The sequence below is a fragment of the Perissodus microlepis genome, chromosome 7 (genome assembly GCF_051167445.1).
Source record: "Perissodus microlepis isolate ML-2025 ecotype Zambia chromosome 7, ASM5116744v1, whole genome shotgun sequence".
Taxonomy (NCBI): Eukaryota; Metazoa; Chordata; class Actinopteri; order Cichliformes; family Cichlidae; genus Perissodus; species Perissodus microlepis.
This window is the reverse complement of record NC_140467.1, coordinates 24,744,108-24,765,457: the sequence shown is the minus strand read 5'-3', so window position 1 is coordinate 24,765,457 and position 21,350 is coordinate 24,744,108. Positions and strand designations below refer to the sequence as shown.

At 38.5% G+C, this 21,350-nt stretch overlaps 1 protein-coding gene across 1 annotated transcript in view; it reads left to right on the top strand.

Moving 5' to 3' along the window:
- agbl1 (AGBL carboxypeptidase 1) overlaps positions 1-21,350 on the top strand; it is a 56,899-nt gene that overhangs the window by 18,809 nt on the left and 16,740 nt on the right. Inside the window, exons 7-14 of the mRNA XM_084934323.1 lie at positions 9,246-9,454; positions 10,995-11,157; positions 12,729-12,796; positions 13,010-13,126; positions 15,527-15,695; positions 16,694-16,784; positions 17,377-17,643; positions 18,562-18,645. Of these exons, the coding sequence (XP_084790449.1) occupies positions 9,246-9,454; positions 10,995-11,157; positions 12,729-12,796; positions 13,010-13,126; positions 15,527-15,695; positions 16,694-16,784; positions 17,377-17,643; positions 18,562-18,645 (1,168 nt within the window). The remainder of the gene's footprint in view (positions 1-9,245; positions 9,455-10,994; positions 11,158-12,728; positions 12,797-13,009; positions 13,127-15,526; positions 15,696-16,693; positions 16,785-17,376; positions 17,644-18,561; positions 18,646-21,350) is intronic.

The window sequence follows — 21,350 nt, the reverse complement described above, 5'->3', positions numbered from 1 at the left end:
CACACACACACACACACACACACACACACACACACACACACACACACACACACACACACACACACACACACATATGTGTGTGTTTGTGTTTTGTAAAACCTCTCCTCCTCCATCAGGTTGGAAGGGAAACACTAGTGCACAGCCATTTTCAGATCTCTCCAGAGATTTTCAATTGGGTTCAAGTCTGGGATCTGGCTGGGTCACTCAAAGACATTCACAGAATGGTCCCAAAGCCACTCCTTTGTTACGGTTGTGTGTTTAGGGTCATTTTCCTGTTGAAAGATGAACCTATGCCCCAGTCTGAGCTCTCAGGAGCAGGTTATCATCAAGGATGTCTCTGTACATTCCTGCATGCATTTCCCTTGACCCTGACAAATCTCCCAGTTCTGGTTGGTGAAAAAAGACATACCCACAGCATGATGCTTCACTGTAGGGACGGTATTGGCCAGGTGACAATTGATGTCTGGTGCAGACATAATGCATGCCATTCAGGCCAAAGATTTCAATTCTTGTTTCATCAGACCAGATAATTTTGTTTCTCATGAACTGAGAACCTTTCAGCTGCCTTTTGGCCAGGCTGTTATGTGTCTTATGGCTTCTGTCTGGCCACACTATCATGGCCTGATTGGCAGAGTGCTGCAGGACAACCATTTTTATAGAGCAATGCTGGATCACTGTCAAAGTGACGATTCGGTTTTTGGTCACCTCCCTGACTAAGGCTCTTCTACTCTGATGGCTCGGATTGTTTGGATAGCCAGATCTAGGAAAAATCCTAGTGGCTCCCAACTTCTTGCATTTATGGTTGATGGAGGCCACTGTGCTCATGGAACTGTCAAAGCTGCAGACATTTTTCTGCATCCTTCCCCAGATCTGTGCTTCGCTAAAATTATTTTTAGAGCTCTACAGACATTTCCTTAAAAGTTATGGCTTACTTTGCTGTGCTGTGCCATGCAATTGTGAACTAGAGGACCTTATATATAAGTCAGTGCTTATTCAAAACATGTCTAATCCACTGAACTACATGAATACATACATCCAGAACTGGACATACTGATCATCATGATATTCACTACAGTATATAAACAGCAGTACAGTTTACAAATGATCTGACAGCACGCTTGACACTGTCGACTACAATATTTTGTTAGAGAGATGCTGTAGGTATCAAAGGTACTGCTCTGCAGTGATTTGAATCATGTCTCTCTATTAGACTTCTGCGTGTTCATGTAAGGTCCACAAGGTCCTGTGCTGGGACCAGTTCTGCTTACATTATTCAAGCTTCACTGAGACAGTATCATCTGAAGGTATAGCATACATTTTCATTGTTATGCAGATAATACCCAGTTTTATCTATCCATGAAGCCAGATAACACATCCCAGTTAGTTAAATTGCAGGAATGTCGTTATTGAAGTTATTGTACTCAGCTCTAAAAATTTTAGAAATACAGTATCTAACCAGATGCTTACTCTAGGTGGCATTGCCTTGGACTCCAGTAACACTGTTAGGAATCTTTGAGTTGTTTTTTGACCAGGATATGTCCTTCAGTGCACATATTAACTAAATATGTTTGTGGAGGTAAAATACGTCCACACATGACTCCATTTATGCTCAGCCATTGTTGTGAGTGCGCACGCCAAGGGGCTGCGACACATTTATACAGCCGTATTTTGCACATGACTATGGAAGGCGGAAGAGAAAGTAGTTCCTTCCAACGTAGACAATCCGAATGATATAGTTTCTTTCCACTGTGTTCCTGTTAATGATAAACTACAAATTTACCCTAAATTACTAAAATATCGATATTTTAATGTGAGAATCGATTCTAGAACATATATGACTGGTATCGGAGGAATCGATATTTCAGTATCGATCCGCACATCACTATCTCAAACCTTTCACAATGAGTACCACCTCATAAAATATGTGGATCTTGAAGTACCACCCTTATGACCAACATTAAAGTACAGTAGTAGAGGCCTATTTAACACCACATACAGTTTACATGAGATAATCTTATTTCTTATATGAATGTTATTTATTTTAACTGTCATAAACAGGATGTGACAAGTGATAATAATAACAGCTGTACTGCATTAAAACATTCACAGCAGGTAGATTATCCAGTCTCCAAGTGATGACGTATGAATCCTGCTTCCGGGTCCAAACTACTCTGCATTTATCAAGGCTGTTGTGTTTTTAACATGTTTTAATGCTTTATATTTTGTTCTATTTAATCTGAACAAGACCCTAAAAAAGGCAGTGATCACTGTCTGCCTCTGACGGTTTTTATTAACACTGTTTATTTTAAAGCCCAGTTTTTAAAACCTTACAATGTAACTACAGCCCAGCCCATGCAGCAGTATATTAATTACTAACCTCCTATTGTGATGAATTATCTCAGTTGTTCTCCTGACTGAAGTTTGGTCCGTTTACATCATCCCAACATGCGATTGCATTTGTCCCTAACCATCGGGAACCCTCATGTCAACTGTTATCGAGTGGAAAATAGTTAGCTTTCATGCTCCAGCTTCACTGCGCTAATGTGCTTATATTAAGCTAACCATAGCTGTGTAGCTAGCCACCACGCAGGACATCGTTTTATACCAGCTAGCCCAACTTCAGTAACCCTACAAACGTCACTGCTGTTTAGTCTCCATTTATGTTGGAAGTGATAACAGAGCTGTACGTTTTAATTTTTCAGAAATCCCTCAAGCAGAAAATGGTATATTATTTAATCATAAAAATTTTATTGGAGACTTCCCACGTACCACTAGAGGGAGCCCGTGTACCACAGTTTGAGAACCACTGTTCTACACGATCACATTGACATGGATATAGAATAGATCACAAATAACATGGCATGAGACAACTTGCTCACTATTGAACAGTAAGAGCTTCTGCTGCCTTTTGCAATGGATACAGAAACTCTTCAGAATGACATTATATCTCTGGCGGTTCATTATCCTCTTTGGTCTGCTCAGCCACTTCGCCAACTTTTATGGTCTTTATGGCAAGAACACTAGCCATCACAATTTTTCCACTCTTGTGCATAAAATGAAGGCTCCCTCTTTTTTCAACTTGAATTTGTGCTAAACACTTGTTGACATGACTGATGACACTATACAGGAACTGCTGAAACAGGAGTAAGAGTATGTGGTTCAATCCACTCAGTCACATTCACAAAGTGAGGATAAGTCTGAAGATAATGGACAAAGAATAGGAAGGAACCCTGACCCTAACCCAATTATTAACAATTCAGATTACTACTGTAAGAAAATCCAAAACTGGTTATCTGTTACTGATGTTAAATAAATCTAATGATGTAATCTTTTGATGCCCAGTTTAATTTATGATGATGTACAATTGAGTTTTGTTAAATGTCTTACATTTCAAAGTAAGTTATGGCAAACCTATTAGCAAACTTTCATGAACCATTGAGAAGCTCCATAATCTGCTGTTTGTGGGAGGAGGTGGGGGTGTCAGTTCAATCCATTACAGTCAAATGGTTGTTGATATGAAGAAAATTAAAATAACAAAAAGCATAAAAGTGGATATTTCGCTGATTGATTTACAATTTGTAAATAAAAATGGCTTTTCAAATTTTTTTTAAAAGATACACACTGAAATGTTTTACAGTGAGACCAGACCCATGGCTTGGGTGACATCCATAAAAAATTCAACCTGCAGTTGACAGAGAGGGAAGACGGTAAGATTTTTAGATTAGATTCAATACAATTTACTCAACTTCTTGTTCACTGATGAGATAAAAGCTGAACTTTTTGAAAGATTTGACTGTGTTACATTGACATTAAATTATCACAGTATTTCATGAAAAGAATATCGTACCAACAGTGAAACATGGTTGTGGTAGTGTGAGGGTCTGGAGCTGCTTTGCTTCTTCAGGACCTGGATGACTTTCTGTAATTGATAAACTATGAATTCTAATCCATCAGTCCATCAGTTCATGTCCTGAAGCAAGACATTAATCTAAAACACACCAACTAGCCCACCTCTAAATGACTCAATAATAATAATAATAATAATAATTTTGGACAACAACAAGTCTTCCAATTCATGCTTGAAACCCCTCCACTGTGGCTGAATTAAGAAGAGTGGGCCCAAATTCCTTCTCAGTGATGTGAAAAATTAATTGGCAGTTATGACACTTGATGGCACCTCCTGCTTTAGATCCAGTTATCAACAGTATTATTCCCTTAATTTTTAAATCCGAATGAAAATTTAGAACAATGTTCTGGCAAAACATCTTATTAAACTTATTAATTTATTTAACTTCAGCCAGGATAAGTCACTAGAAGCTAAAGACTGCCACTTCTACGACTAAAGTCATTTGACTACTGTTGCTGACAGAACAACCTGGTGGAGAGTTTGATGTGGATGTAGCTTTAAGTTCTCCACGTACTGATAAAGTAACAGTCAGGTGCCAGCCAGCGTTCGGTGGGAAAGCAGAGTAGAGCCATATTTGTTCTTGATGGTAATGTTATGTGGCCCTCTTAAAGCTTTGCAGAAGGTAAGGTTTTATTATCTGTGAATAAAAACAGAAACCAAGACAGACAATACCTGTAACCAGGTCATTGATTTATTTCTCTATCTAATGAGTCAAGATGAAAACTAGACAGAAGAATAGTAACAGCTTGCAGGTCTATGGCATTGTCATAACAGCACTGAAGGGTGATCTTTGCTAAATACCTCCCTGAGACAATGCATCAGGGGCTGATAAAAGGGTAGGAGGCTTTGCAGCTGGTGAGTCCCACTGATTGTTGAAATTCAGACTGGAAACAAGTATTATTCTCCTAAAACTAGAGTTAAGCTTTTTCTTGCCAGTTTAGGATCTGCTTTGCACAATAAAGTAAGTGTGCACTTGCTTTTCTAAAGATGATAATGGCTCTACACAATCAAAGACCCTTCGCCTAATCAGAGAAATGAAACAGTGGAGTGATATATACAGTGCCCTTGATAATGTTTGGGACAGAAAAACATGTTTTGAAGTTTTGTCTTTGTAAACCACCACAGTAGATGTAAATCAACATGATTGAAGTGCAGACTTTCAGCTTTAATTGAAAGGGTTTTACAAAATCTTTGCATGAACTAACATCCACTCACATCCTGGGCCATTTGACCTCAGTAAATTACATGATAGGATCGGGCAAGGTTTCACAATGGGGCCACCTGAAACCTTGGCTGACTGTGACCCACACCTGTTTTCACACCTTGGCTTGTGCGATTAGGTAGAGGGTGAATAGGGAGTCCATGACCCTCTTGCGAACACTTCCATAGAGCTTAAAATCTGGGACTCTCCACCAATTGCACTTAGAACTGAAGAAGCTTCTCGGATGAGAGGTGAAATGTCTTCAAGAAAACTTAAAGTCCAGACGCTTTTCTTTCCAAGCTCCTTAGACTACGATGACCTGGATGACTGAGAACCTTCACACACAACCCAGTGAGTTTTTTACGGACAAATGCCCTGTATATGGGGTCAATGTCAGCTGAACCAGCTCAACCTAATGAAAAGTAAATTTCAATAATGATTTCTATAATACTAGTTAACAGTAGTATTATGGACAGACATTACCATATCAAGTCCGTGTTCCTGTGTTCTGTTACTTTGTGTTTTATTTTGATAGTCTGTCGTCTCATGTGCATTATGCTCAGATTGGCTTCCCATGTCTCATTCTTTAGATTCAGTTTAGCTGAGTGTTTTTTCTCCCCACGTGTTTCCACTTCCCTAATTACCCTCCTATGCATATCATATATTATGTCAGTGTCCCTTTGTCAAGGCATCTGTTTTCCTTCCCCAGTGTTTCTCAGCCCTAGTGAGGTTTTTAGCTTCTGCAGCTTTCAGTTCCTAGTGTAGCCTTTATCGATCTGCGGGATCGATAAAGGGACAAAAAAAGGGAAACAAAAAAAAGTAAATGTCCACAATTTAGACTTTAATTACGTTGTATTTTATAAGTGGTTTAGCAGCAACAGTAATGTGACACAAAAGCTTAAATGTTATTAAATATATGTATTGTTTTACAGTCAATGGCCACCTAAAGTCTAGAAGCCATGGAAACCAAATCTCTTTTGAGATGCTTTGCTCGTGGGCCTCTGTCTTCAGTTTTATATTCAGTAACTGAAACGTATGCTCTGTTGGGTTCAGGTGACTAAATTGGCAATTGGAGAATATTCTCTTTTTTTGAGTATAGCCCTGTACATTTCAGAATACATGCTATCCTTATCAACATTCACATCATCAATAAACACAATTAATCTTAGTCTAATGTGGGCTTTTTGTTCTCGAGTGTAACCACTGGCTCAATCCTTGTTGTAAATGCCCTTCATTTATATTCATGACGGCATTTTTTGATTGAAGACTTTTTCAGTGATATACCTGTGTCCTGAAAGCTGTTCTTGATTTTCCAACATGATGTGAAAAGCGTTCTCTTAATCAATGAAAGATTTGTAATGATCTACTTTATTTTTCAGGCCATTTTAGGCCAAAAACTCACATTTGCCTAAGAAGCAAAGGAGCAGCTGAAGGTTGCTTTCACCTTGGTTGTCTTTCAGGGATTATGATGTTGGTGAGCTGTTTAGTCTGTTGGCAATTCACTCTATTTCAATTTCTTGTCTCTTTGACTCACATTGAAAATTCCATCCTGCCAATTCCAAGTTCAACAGTAAACGATTCCAGATATTTAATCAAAATTTTTGCAGTTAATGGAATATCTGTTAAAAATCACAGAGTTAAACGTGGAAGTGTGCAGTTCAATCACATGTTGATCTTTTTTTCAAATCCACTGTAGTGTAAACACAATGAATCACACAAAAGAAATGACACAGAAAAAGTATTTAAAATCTATTTAATATTTCGTGCAAAAATTTCAAGACATCTCTTGTGTAGATAAACTCGTAACAAGCATTTCTCATGTGTGATTTTGGCACATTTTTCCACACAAAACAACAAGTCTTCCAATCCTGAAAGTTCTGTGGGCTCCTTCTATGAACTCCAATTCTTAGCTTTAATCCTTTGCATAGATTTTCAACTGGATTCAGGTCAGATGATTGGCTGGGCCATTCTAGCAGCTTTCTTTCCCCCTTTCCCTGAGACCAATGGAGAGTTTCTTTGGCTGTGTGTTTGGGATCATTATCTTGCTGGAACGTCCACACTTGTTTCATTTTAATCATCCTGGAAGATGGCAGCAGATTTCTAATCAAGAATGTCTCCCTACATTTTTCCTTTCATCCTTCATTCAATTGTACGAAGCAAACCAGTGCTGTATGTTGAAAAATGACCCCATGATTTTCCCACCTCCAAACGCCACTGTTGGTATGGTGTTTTTGGGGTGATGTGCAGTGCCTTTTGACCTTTGAGCTACAAACATGGTGCATTTTATGGCATCCAAACAGTTCAATTTTGGTCTCATTTGACCAGACTATATTCTCCCAGTATTTCACAGGCTTGTCTAAATGTTGTTCGGTTGTTCGCAGCATCCTTTTTCTTCAGCTGTGGAGTCTTGCATGGTGAGTGTATATACAGGTCATGGTGGTTGAGCGCATTACTTATTTTTTTTCCTCTGAAACAGTTGTACCTGCTTATTCCAGGTCTTGCTGTAGCTCTTGGACAAGTTTTCTGTAAATTCTTTTCACTCCTCTGTCTGACATCCTGTGGTGAACACCTGGCTGTGGCCGGTTTATGTTGAAATGATCTTTCCACTTCTGGATTTTGGCCCCAACAGTGTTCACTGGAACCTTCAGTAGTTCAGAAATTGTTCTGTAACCAATGCAATCAATAAGGTTTTAAAGACCTTAAGAGTATTCCTCTACTTGTATTCCTTTGTAATATTTCTTTTATCCTTAATTGAACTCTATTTTTCTGTAATTCAGATTTGAGTATTTGCCTTTCCGATCTATATTTCCCACATTCTAACATGTTCAAACCTTTCCTCTTGTCCACAAAATTCACAATTCCCTGTTGTGTGACACCTTGGTAATAGGTGGCAGGATTGCGTTCTAATTACTGATAGATTTCGGCTGGTGTCATGGCTTTTCATGCCTTTTTGCACCTTTGTTTCATCATGTGTTCAATACCTTTTCCCTGTGTCATTTCTCATTATTACACATTTGAATTTACAAAATTTATGGATTAATTTTATATCATTTGGAGCAATGCTTATTCATCTGCTGTGTGTGTGGATTTGGTTTGTCAAGATGTGATATGTGCACATCAGAGAGATGCAGAGAAGGACCGAGTGACATTCTGAATGGCATCTTAAATATTCTGGATTTTCTTGTAAACTGGAGAATGATGCACTTACTAGATGACTGACCCAAAAATATACAAGTGTGCGGTTTGTGATGACACTGACGGATAAATATTTTTTAAAAGGCTTAAAGTTTGTGTAAGTTTATTTTCCTGATGTTCAAGCAGGTTCAGTAGTCAGATTTGGGGTTCAGATTGGGACCAACAGTGTGGAGACTGAAATCAGCCAATACTTCAGTTCAGCAAGTGTCATTGTTTGCATCTGTGTAAGTCGCTGTAACTAACTGAACTTGTGCAGTGACCTTTTAGACAGTCACTGCCCTGCCAGTGATCCTGATGGCTTGCAGTTTTTTTGTGTGATTTATTTTACATAAAGAAAAATGTCCATGCTTCCACCCAATTTTATCCGCTTATCCACTTCAGGGGTGCTGTAGCTTATTCCAGCTGTCACAGGGTGAAAGGAAGGTTACGTCAGTCAGAATCCAAACAGTTTTCCTCTCAGTCTAAATTGTTCAGGCAAAATATTTAGGCTAATGATTACAGTATTTCAGTGCTTCAGCATTTAACAGAGTATAGAAGCATTCACACCAGCAGCATTTAATATATATATATTTGAAATAGTTAAAATTGTAAGATGAAATATTTACTTAATATTGAATCATTTGGGGCTACATGTCTAATTCTGAGGAATGCAGTCGTCTTGTTAAACAATGTAAGAACTGCAAAAAACACAGCACTACGTGAAAAGTGGATTTTCTTGTTTGTTGGTTTGTTTTGATTGCTAAAAGTGAACAAAGTTACACACTAATGAGATTAGAAATAGTTCAGACTATTCAAAGGGCATTCTCACTTTTCTAGTTTACCTGCACTGCTTCCAGTCAGTTATTACTGAAGTAATATAGTATATATTAAGAAAAAATGATCCAAAATGTTAATGTACTTATGTCCTTTCCTGCCTTTTTTTTGTCTGTGTCTCCTTCACAGAGGCAAATGTTTGTTCTGCGGTATCTAAAGGATACATCTCTGGCTTCTTGTGGCTTTATGAGGACTGGCATAGCAAAGATAACCAAGATGTTGCCATAGCAATCCGTCATGCACTCCTGTGCTGCCTCCTTAAGGCCACTGACAGCACTGCAGGCAGGCAGGCTTTTCTATCCCAGGGAGGTATCAGACTCCTATATCAAACTGCACAGGTGAGTTCAAATTGTTTCTAGGTGAAGTTAATCTGACTTGATGAGGTAGAAACCAACCGCCTGTGTGCCAGTATAGTCCTTTATCCATTAGTACCTACTTAAATCGACTCGACTCGGCTGTATTTGATCAACCTAATCTAAATGCATTTATCATGCTAAATTGCAAAGATTTTTAAGTTTTTGTTGAAGGGTGTGTCCATGGTGCCAAAGTGAATATCGATGATGTTTAGCATCAGGAGATACAACTTTATTGGCAATAAACACAACACTTTTATTGGATCAATATCTGATCCTAACACAGGACACCTACATTGTACTTGCTGATCTCATATTTAATTTGTATGTTGACTAAGTTTTTTAACCCTTAGCTGTAAAAGGGTATTGTTGACACCCTGCTAGGTAGGCAGGCAGGTGGATAACGTGGACACCCAAGTTTGTGAATGCAAGAGCAAATTAATGGATTTCTTTTTAAATTTAGTTTCATATTGATACCATAGGTGTAGCTACTAAAAATCACGGACTAGTTTGAATCTCTGTGACCTAGACATCAAGGTCAGGGGTCAGAGGTCACCTTTCCGAAAAAAGATTTTCTGAAAATCTTGCATCTGAGGGGTACCCCTGGCCACTGCCAGTAATTTTATATTTATTTTTTAGTCTCAAAGCCTGAAATAGCACTGAGACTGCAGCTGATGTTAACTTGGTGATTTAGGAAATGTATCATTTTAATGTATAATCAAGTATTTATACATGATTCTGATCTGCCGGTGAGTCTGTTTTACACTGCTGGAAACACAGAACATCCACTAAGATTACCTGTTCAGCCAGTCACATCACTTTTACTTTGGTCTGTGACAAATTGCAGTAATTTCCTGTTCTTCTTTACCAGGCTGTGGGACAGTAAATTTTAATGCTGAAATGTATCCAGTTTAAAGTTTTAGAGGTCTAGTCTGCAGCTATATCTGAACAGCAGGGCTGAAAGCGCATTCAGCCAAGTCAATGACTACAATTAAAATGTTTTTTACCACTCAGTGTGCTAAATCAACAGATTAACAATTTCCTGCTGCATTAATACTGTCCTTTTAAAAACCGGGTTGCGTTTTACTGCTACTTGTCTTATGTTCTCTACAGTTATTATTTGATTTCCCACTTTGTATTTTTTTTTTGTACTATCAACCATGACATTTATTTAAGCTCTTTTGCTATACAATGGCAGCAATGATTCACTAATGCCCTGAGGAATTTGTAAGCTTGCTCATTTACAAGGAAATGAGCAAGCTCAAATTTTACAGTAGTTTCATTTTAATAGAGATAAAGGAGAATATCAACCAGAAAATCCAAAGAAAAAGTGCATCACATAAAAATGATAAACTGTAATATACAAAAGACAAAATGAATGAAAGACAAATGTGAGTTTGGGAGGGTAGGTTCTGTCATTCTGTTGGTACAATATAGCTCATTCATTAACATTAAACTAATCTGTTAGCTCACATTTTTCTGGAGTTTTCATGTTGTTTCAATTTTCTTGTTTGTTTCTGTGCAGACATGTTTATTAAGCAAAAATCTGGAGTGTTTGGTGGAGCCATCCGTGCAGCTGATGAGGAAGTGTCTTCCTAGAATTCCTCTACCAGTCACATCAGATCAGTCTGCATATAGCTTTCTCCTGCCTGGTACACCTGCTTTCCCGGATGTTAGTGAGACACCAGGTAAAGTCCCAGGATTCATAGACCAGTCCAAAAACTGTTTAGACTTCAGGAGCCCCAAACAGACTAATTAAATCTTTAGTTAATCTTATGTAGTCTGAGACTGGCCATTTTTATTCCCTTAAGGGTTAATGGGGTATTTTCGTCACCCCACTGCGTGAGTGGGCAGCGTGGACACCCACGTTTGTAGATTTAATAACTTGAGAATGAGGCAACGTAGCACTTTGATATTTATACCATAGGTGTATCTACTGAAAATGAACAAGATTGAATCCCGGTGACCTTGACCTCAAGGCAAACGTTTAATAAAATTAAATGTTATTAGGAAATGATGAGACATAAGAGGGTTTTCGGGGAATTCTGTTACATGATCAGTTTCAGAAGAAAATATAGAGTATGTGTGGTGGGTGGGTTCTTTAGCCAGTTGACTCCAATTATAGATGGAATGCTGTGTTGAGGCTGTCATGTTTAGTATCTCCATGGATGTTAAAATCACCCGCAATAATTATTTTATCTGAGCTGATCTCCATACATTACAAGTACAGAGATAGGCCCAAACAAACATATACAGCTTTTTGTTTGTTTGTTTGTTTTTTGTCTGGGAGCGGATGCAGGCTGTAGGAGACAGACAGACAGAAGCTGCAGAGAGGCGTGTAAGACTGCAGCTCTGCTCAGTAATGTTTCCAGAGTAATTTTTTATACTTCAAAAATATCTCAAGTTAGAAAATTGACTCTGAGAATTTGGCCCATGCAGTCATATCAGGCTAGTTAGACTACTGTAACGCTCCATTTGTTGGACGACTGTAAGCAGCACGAATGCAGCAGCCAGAGTTCTGTCCACATACTTGGGAATTTAAACGTATTAGCCCAGTACTGAAGTCACTTCATTATCTTCCAGTTCAGTACAGCAATGTAAATTTTGACAGTTAATTCTGATTTAATCTATGTCATAGTCTTTGGACTAAAATGTAATTTGGCTTTAGTCATAATTTCGGCATCTAAATTCTTTTAGTTTTAGTTGACTAAATATCATAAGATCATAATAGACTAAATCTGAAGTTGATTCAGTTGACTAAAATATAGAGTGTATAAGTAACAAACCATCTTATTTTCCTTGAGATGAAATGAAACGTGTCCATATATGTGCTTTTCTCATCCTCTCAAACGTTCATATTTTGTTACATTTTCATGAAAAACAGGTGTCATGGGAGCATCTCCCATCCTGTTTGTTGGTGGCAGATCAAATTGTGCACATCCAACCTCGCCGCACACGGAGATTACTTCTGACTGGATCACTTCCAAGCTCACTCCACCTCTTTACACAACTTGATGTGTTCTGATTGGATCTTGTCTCTCCAGAACATTTTAATCTAATTTTTATTCATCAACAAAAGTGTCAATACATTTCAACATAGTTTTTGTCCTTTGCATTTGTTTAAGTATAAACCTAATTGAAGTTTAAGTATAATGAAATGTGCTATATAAATTAAATGTCCATTATGATTGTAATTTTACTTTGGAGTCAACAGTCACTCTAACTTATCGGTTTTCTGTTGTGTATATATGTGTTGTAGATGAGAGCAGTGATGAGAGCGATGCTGAAGAAGCTGAAGATAACCATGAGGCCAACAACAGAGACTATGTGAGTCTATGCAGATTGAGTGCTTAGGATTGTCACCTCACTGCAAGAAAGTTTATGGTTTGAAATCTGGTTTTTGGCCTGTGCATACCTTCTGGGTACTGCAGCTACCTACCTGTGGAAGGTAGCTGCAGTACGGTGGATTTGATATATGCTGCTGTAGGTATATATTGAAGACTCATGAGTCATTATGCATTTGTGTGCATCTTTGTCCAGGATGATGACTTGGAGACTGACCTGAACAAACTTCGTCTTCCTCCTGACCCTGACAGACCTAAAGAGCTGCTTACACAGTACAGCTGCTTTTGTCCTGAGCTGTCACATGATTTCCAGGTATGCACCTCTCTCTCGCTCTCTGTCTTGTGTTTGTGTGTGTGCATTTGTTTGTTAGATGAATAAATTGTTAAATTCCCCAAATGTGTTGTTTCTTTGGACTTCAATCATCCGATTCAATAAAGAACACTAAACAAAGTAGTAGAATAAGCTGTTTGGCATTGGCAACAACGATTCAGCAAGTTTCTCAAGCACCATTTAAGGTGAAATAAACAGACTTTCCACCAGTATAATATTCATTGCCAAGAAACATTGTTACAAAGAAATAAATGACCAAAGACAAACTTCCTTTTGTGCTAAGTTTTTTTTTTTTAAAGGAAAAAGATGTTGGTTTCATGTTTAATTCAATAAAAGTAATAAGTGTGTTGTATTTTTTTTTTGTCTCAAGACACTGCCGACATTTTTCTGTATGAAACCAAACCCTTTGTCTAGATTAACTCTAAACACAACCTAAAAACTGAAATGTTACTAAGTAATTAAGTAGAAAGTAAGAAAATGGTACAGATCGATGGAAAAGCTTTGATATTTTCTTAACCACTTGTCCAATTCAGGAATGCAGGGATCCTGTGCCAGTCCATTACAGGGCTGTGTTATGACCTGGTTCATAAACCACAACATAAAATGGAGACTGAAACCACAACTTTATTTAAGCTGAAAAGTGACAGCAAAAAGGAATCAGCATAACAAGGTCCACCCTTTGTCAAGTACAGACAATTAGCAATTAAACCCAGTCAATTTGCAGTGCCACTTTAAAGGCAGGTAGTGGTTGCAGAGGGGTGTAACACCTCCCCCAGGAACTCAAAATGAATTTAGAGAAATCACCCCTGGAGCCTTTTCTAGTTGTTGACCTAAAAGACAAAATGGGGAAAGATGGAAAACAAGTGTGGCTCACAGCAGCCACAAACGAAGTTACTCCAATCAGTGGAGAGGCAGAATATCATTCCTGCCTAAGACCAATTTAAAGTCACCAATGAACCTTCTATGCATGCCTTTTGGATTGTGGTTTGAACCTGGCATACTGGAGAGATCACACAGTAAGAATATGCCAAGTCCACACAGCAATGCTTCAGGTAGCTGGCAGATTCAGACCTAGAATCTTCTTGCTGTAAAGCAACAGGGCTGGCCTCAGCACCACAGTCGTGCCAAAAATGTTTCGTAGTGGAACAGATTGTGTTTCAGACATTTGGCAGCTTCAAGTTGTATTTAAATTTGTAGTTAATTTCAGACATTTCTATGATATAGTGAAGAACAAACAAAACACGTGTTCGTATTGGTCATGACTGTACTGTACCGCCTGTAGTGGAATATGTTGTCACCTAATTAAGATTTTTCCATCTTGTAATGATACACTAAAGAGCCAACAGTAAAATCACTTCTGAACTGATAACCTTTATCATCTTGTTACAATGCAGGGATGCACCTGCATTGAAAAACAAAATCAGACAAAATATTAAAGTGACGCTGAGGTTAGCACTGTCACTTCACAGCAAGAAGGGTTCTGATTCAAGTCTTTGAGATATCTGGGCCTTTCTATATGGCATTTCCTGCACTTGTGCCTGTGTGAATTTCCTCACTTCGTGTTCCTCCCACTGTCCAAAGACTGCTCATGGATGTGAGGTAGATAGTGTGCTTAAATTATATAAAATAAAGCACTGTGTGGTTATGTGTGGCTTGTAGTCTGAAAGACTTTGAGTGGCCAGTTAGACTAGAAAAGCACAATATAAATGCTGTTACTGGCAGCTGATGTCACCGTGACGTCACCACGCAATGATTTTGTAGAGTGACAACAATATTGTCTGTAATATTTAACCACTACATGTATTTTCAGGTTTTAGAGTCAGTTTACCTGTATATATGTATAGTATGATCTATGTGGACCGGAAGCAAACAACGTGATGTCTAGAAATGTCATCTCATCACCCTCAGTGTGGAAGAAGGAGGCTAATAGGTAGAATGATTTAACATGGCATACTTATTACGCTGGCAATCACGATTTCAACATAATTTTTTTCACTTTTGCACACATCATCCACATAATTTTATATATAATCAAAACTTTGTAATGCCACATAGCCAGGTAACAGTTTGTTCAAAAGGCTCTCTATTATGTATTTGCTAGTTCCACACTCACCTCACCTTGGAAATAAATGATGCAGCATTGACTCTATAACTGATCATCGCTCATGTTTCAAAAGACCAAGTGGCCTCCAAGGTATGTTTGTACATAGGCTACCACTCGGTCAGATGTCAGAAATGGCCTGTGTGACTGGGTTAGCTCACAACTGCCTACATGTTTACACAAAGCCTCTTCAGATAAAAATCAAGCATCTTTTGTGAGGTCTTGCAATGTACAGTTGGTGTTTTGCCAGAGTAAGACGTGACTATATCTGTGTTTTTCAGGAGCTGGATCTGAGTTCAGAGACAGGGGATAGTTCAACAGCATCATCATCATCAGATGATGAGGTAGTGCTCCTTAACAAGGACAGGACAAAGACTACTGCAAGTCGAGATTCCTCTACCTCTGATGGTTCTTACTCAGAGATGGAAATATCCAGTAGAGACATGCCAGGTCAGAGCCAGCTTAAACACACAGCAACACTGGTCCAAAAGTAGGGTCTCTACTTTACGAAAAGCTGCATTGAGATTTCTGTTGTGTTTTTGTGCTATGTAAAAAAATTGAATTGAACTGAAAAACCATGATCAATTACAAAAAGATAGCTCTGGATAATGACATCAGCCTATAGAGAAAGTGATGCAGATTTCCAGCTTATGCTTATCCCTCTCACAAACAGAAGCAGAATGAGTAGCACTCTTTACCATCTACTTTTAAGAGCAAAATCATTAATATATTTGAATGTTTATAACAATGTTTTTAAACACAGCTTTATAACAGCTAAAAATGTTAACCTTTATTTAACCAGGAAAAAACTCTTGAGATTAAAAATCTCTTTTACAAGAGTGTCCTGGCCAAGGACAGCATATGATAAGTTATATAAATTTATAGCACCTAAACATGCAAAGTTACCAGTTAAGTACAGTCAAAGAGTAAAAAACACAGCAAAGAAACCTTCTGATGAGGTTTTAACAACCTCATCAGAATCAGTTTTTAATGATTAAATTATTCACTTTAATTAAAAGTTTAAAAGTTGACATTTATGAAATACTGAGCCAACTCTAAAACTAAAGAGTCTGCTTGAGTACCTCACAGCTAGTGAACTGAGTTAGTAACCTGATTACTGTTGATTTCTGACCATGCCTTAAACTAATAAATTATACGTTTACAATTCTGCCAGCAACTAATTACTGGTCAAATATCTGCAAAATAACACATTATTGTCTTTTTCACTCAATCGTGAATCTATTTTGTTTCTTTTGCAAGAAATATTGCACATTTCTTTTCATTCTCTGATTTTTATTTGCTCTGCCAAGTAAACAATACTCGGGACCTCTTCTAAGAATTACAAGTTAATTTCACAAAAATTCTTTCACATCACTGCATTAGCTCCTTCATTTATTTTGTAGGAATTTAAAAACTCAATGGATTATTTTCCCTTTCTCACTCTTCAGCTGCTGCCCATTTAGAAGCGTGTGATTTCCACAGTCACAGCAGCATCCTGGGCACAAGCCCTGGGTTCAGGACCATGGTTAGAGGGGCAATGTAAGCTCAAAGTCTTCATGCTAACTGCATGTACTGCATGGACTAAGCTTCTGTCAAGCTGTTTTAACTGAAATGTAAATTATCCTGACAATGCAAAACAAACTGTCAAAAACTTAAATATATTGCTTGTTAAACTGACAAGAGGCATGAGGCAGATTCAAGGCCAGAACTGTGGCATTTATTGGCATGATGCAGAAATCCAACTTGCCTAATTCATCCATTCACACCTTCATTTTGTCTACAGTGCTTTCTATTTAACATTCACATACTCTAATGGAATTGCAACTTGAGCAGCTTGGGGTTAGTATCTTGCGCGAGGATATTTGGGGTGTAGACCGGAGCAGACAGGGACCAACCTTCCAATTAGTAGAGGACCTGCTCTACCTCATGGGCTACATTGTTATTCTTCTTCCAGCAGTACTATCACTCTAGTCCCGTCAGCCTAACTTTTATTTGGTTTTATTTGGTTTGGTTTCTGGTGTTCGGCGACTAACTCCGTGTGCATCACTGAAAGAATTTAAATCTTTCTGACTTTGCTGTTGCTTTTGAATTCTCATCTTAGGAGTCTGACATCATTCCTTTTTGATTCTAGGGGAGAAGCCTCCCCATGTCAGAGAGAAGATGAGCAAGATAATGAAGAAGATGGAACAGAAGAATTTTATCATCATACAATAATAGACAGGTTACTGGAGCGGCACGGAGCCGGTATTCCCCACCATGATCCCAAGCTATATTGTGCTGTAGCTTCCAAAACCAAATCCATTCCAGATTTTAGCATCCTGGCCTTTCCTGATTTCTGGGGTCATCTTCCACCACCAGGACATCAACCCTTGGCCCCACGCAAACCCAACATACAGAGGTATTAGATACATGCAATAATAATGTAGTTCATGTAACAGGTACGTAGAAAGTTAGACCTCTAAGCATTTTTATACTGAAAAGAATGGAGAGCGTTCACTCCAGATGGCTACATGTTTACTACTAACTGTATCCCTAATATGGTATGTTCTAACAGGTACTCATGTTGAAAGATGGGAACCTGGTCAATATCGTTTTGATATCAGTTTAAGGGGCCAACATGACAGCTAAACTTATTAATATTTCTTTTATTACTTCTCTTTTTATTATTATTATATTTATTATTTTTCATGTCTTTATCACCTGATGATGTTGACTTTTCTTGCTTATTGTCATTTGTTTGAAGGTAAAATTGATACCTTTTATTTTGCAATATTTCTAAAGTCAAGTTTTACAAGTCTGCTAGTGGTTTTTCTTCACATTGCACTAATCGTAGGCCTACTGCTCAGAGCTAAATCCGTTATTCCAGAAAAGCAACAGAGGCGATGACAGGGTTTTAGTACTGGACAATAGCAAACTATTAGCATGTAATATAATGAAACCTGGTGTAATGATGTGAAACACCTATGTCCAATCACAGCAAGAGGTGGCAGCAGGGGAAATTTTTAAACCTCCTGGATAGCTTTTGTATTTGATCAGCTTTATCCATTATACCATCACAGCTGGTGACACTAACAGACTGAATAAATTGACCGAAAACTTTTGTGAGCAGAAAAGAACAGATGACTGACTGATGTTACAGCCTAAAGAGGAAGTATAGCGATCACAGCAGGAGGTATATAAGTATTTAAGCAATAAGTATTTAATAATGACTCAGATATTTACTGCTGCTGTAAATATAAAGGATAGGTTTTTTAAACATATTTCAAGGACTGTGATTCAAATATTTGACGCTTGACTATGCTTGTGTGTTTATCAGACAGAAAGTGTTTGAAGATATTCAGCGTTTTCTGAAAACTGATGACATCATTAACCATGTTGTCTTTGACCTCGAAGATAGCAAGTAAGTTACCCTCCCCTCACCCCCTGCTCCCCATCTCCATTCTTTCTTTAATTGGTTGTTTTCCCAGGACGGACTTGGACTTGACGATTTGAGCTTGAAAGATTAAAACCTTAAACCAACATGTAGACTTGTGTTTCTGAGCTGATTAAAAGCTGTTGTGGTCCTCACAGCACAGCCTCTGCAAAACCTATGATTTTATTGAATATGAAGGTTTTTTCGAACCATAAACATCCTCAGCAGTAATACTGATCAATGTAATGCTGATGGGGAGCATTTTTCAGGAAAATAAATACTTCTATTTTTGATACTTGTAAATGTTAAATTTGACAGTAATACAGTTTTATGTGTTGTTTTATAGTATTTGTTGCTTTTGTTCCAAAAGAATTCCTTCACCCTCATAAGAGAGTGTGAGTGATGTTTGAATCTAGTACAATTTGTCTTGGGAAAGACTAAAAGAAACTTTATTTTTATCTATGCATCAAGCTATTTTCTTCTGCTTATTCAATTCAGGGTCAGGGGAAAGAGGAAGGCGGGGTACAAGCTTGGACAGCTTACCAGTCTGTTGCGGGTCTAGAAAAGGCAACCATTCATTTTAACTTAATTTAATTTTTTTGGAGGGGTTGCACCCAATGTTCCCACTAAGCTGCGCGCGTGCGCAATTGCACACTGCTGGCACGGTCTCTGCGCACAGAAAATCTGTGTTGCGCACAAAAAAAATCTAACCTGAATTGAAATTAAAATTAATACTTTAACAATTCTGTTTGGCAGTGTTAGTCAGTAAGTGTCTGGCTGCTCCCGTATAGGATTAGAACGATGCCCAGTGTTGAGAAGGTTATTTTTAAAATGTATTCCACTACAGATTACAGAATACATTTTATTCTGTTACGTTATTCAATGAGAGTAACGTATTCTGATTACTTAATATATTATCATGCTTTTTACAACTACACGAATGTCCTATTGCTGTGTGATTTATTACTATTACGGCTTTACCATAGTAAAGGGACCTCTGGCTAATACGGTGGGTTCCATGTTGGGCTCGTAGCCGAAAAATAGCTTTACTTTGTTGTCTGGGTGAACTTTGCTAGCGAGAGAGAGACAGAGAGAGGCGTTGAAAGTCTGCTCCAACGGAACTTACTGTTTCGGAGGAAAACATGAACACGGTGTACAGTCGAGTCTTAATAGCTTACTTACAACTGGGCTTGTCAGGCACTCTTTTTGGCTGCAGTGATTATTATTATATTTACATACTTCCAGCTCCCGTTTCTGCTCGATGTCAACTCGTACTTTTCTACCATCCTTTTTCTCCCTCCTCGCGCTCACAGACACATAACGGGTATGGCAGTCCATTCTCCCTGCAGCACGGACTACACTGCCCATGAGGCTACATTCTTTAGGGCTATGCATTCTGCCTATTAGCTTAGCACAACAACAACAACAACAAAAAGGCGCTCTCTCTGCCCTGTAACCATGGCAACCGTAACGCTGCTGCCTGGAACAACAGAACAAACAAAACCCAAACAGTCCTGACCCGCGACAATATGAAACAGGAAAATACTGCCGTGTAATCCATTTATTTCAACAAAGTAACTGTATTCTAAATACCACCTTTTTAAACGGTAACTGTAACGGAATACAGTTACTCATATTTTGTATTTTAAATACGTAACGGCGGTACATGTATTCCGTTACTCCCCAACACTGACGATGCCACCTTATCCCACAGTCCAGCCAATGATGCGATTCACATTCGTATATACGCAGCTAATCAACGTGGTTGACAGGCTATGACAGCGTCCTTATGTGCCGACACCGGTGTTTTAGCTAGCATGCAAAAAATTTATTTCAGTGTTTGCCATTATCCACACACACACACAATAGCAGCCCCTCTCGCTCAGTTTTTGCATTTGCGCTTGCTCGCAATGTGTTGCTCGCGCTCTCAACATTTCTGCCCGTGCGCGCTCAACTCTTTCTCTACACCGTTATATCTGTGCCACAAAACCAGCCAATCACAGACTTGGATGCAAAAATATCTGATTGGCTGTTCTGGTCTCCAATCAGCTCGAAATGACGAAATGCAATATCCCAGAATCCATTTCGTCCAAAGCTCAAACGAGGCAGTGGCAGAGGAACACAGAGTGGCGGAGTTTGAAATACTACTCTTTCTGGGTCACAAAATAAACTTTTAAGATATTTTCATGCGAGAATGGTGCTGTGTAAACTTCAAATACCTGCTCGATTTATCAAGACATCACATATTTGCATAAGTGCTCTAACGTTTTCGGAGATGCCTGTTACCCACCAGCTGACCGGGTGGTCACTCGGGTTAAACATAATATATAAGGCTGAACTGACAAAAAATCGGCCGACTAGACCACCAGGTATTATAGGAAAAACCATAAAGCCTTTGAACTAAAACAAACGCTGTTGTGACAGTGATGTACACTGTCTTGTTGGTATATATGCATGATTTGTATCACCTTCAAGTTTCCAAACCGATATCATGAGCAGCAGCTTTTACAGCTGTGGCTCCAGCAAACATCAGCTGATACTAGAAATTAATTTTAAATAACCTAACCCTAACCCTCTTGCTTGCTTTTTTGCAAAAATCACAGCAAGAGACAGACAGATAGGTGTGTGTGTGTGTTCATGTAGGAATAGGGTGGTGTGTGTCCTAAAGACCGTCTGTGTCTCTCTTTGTTTCT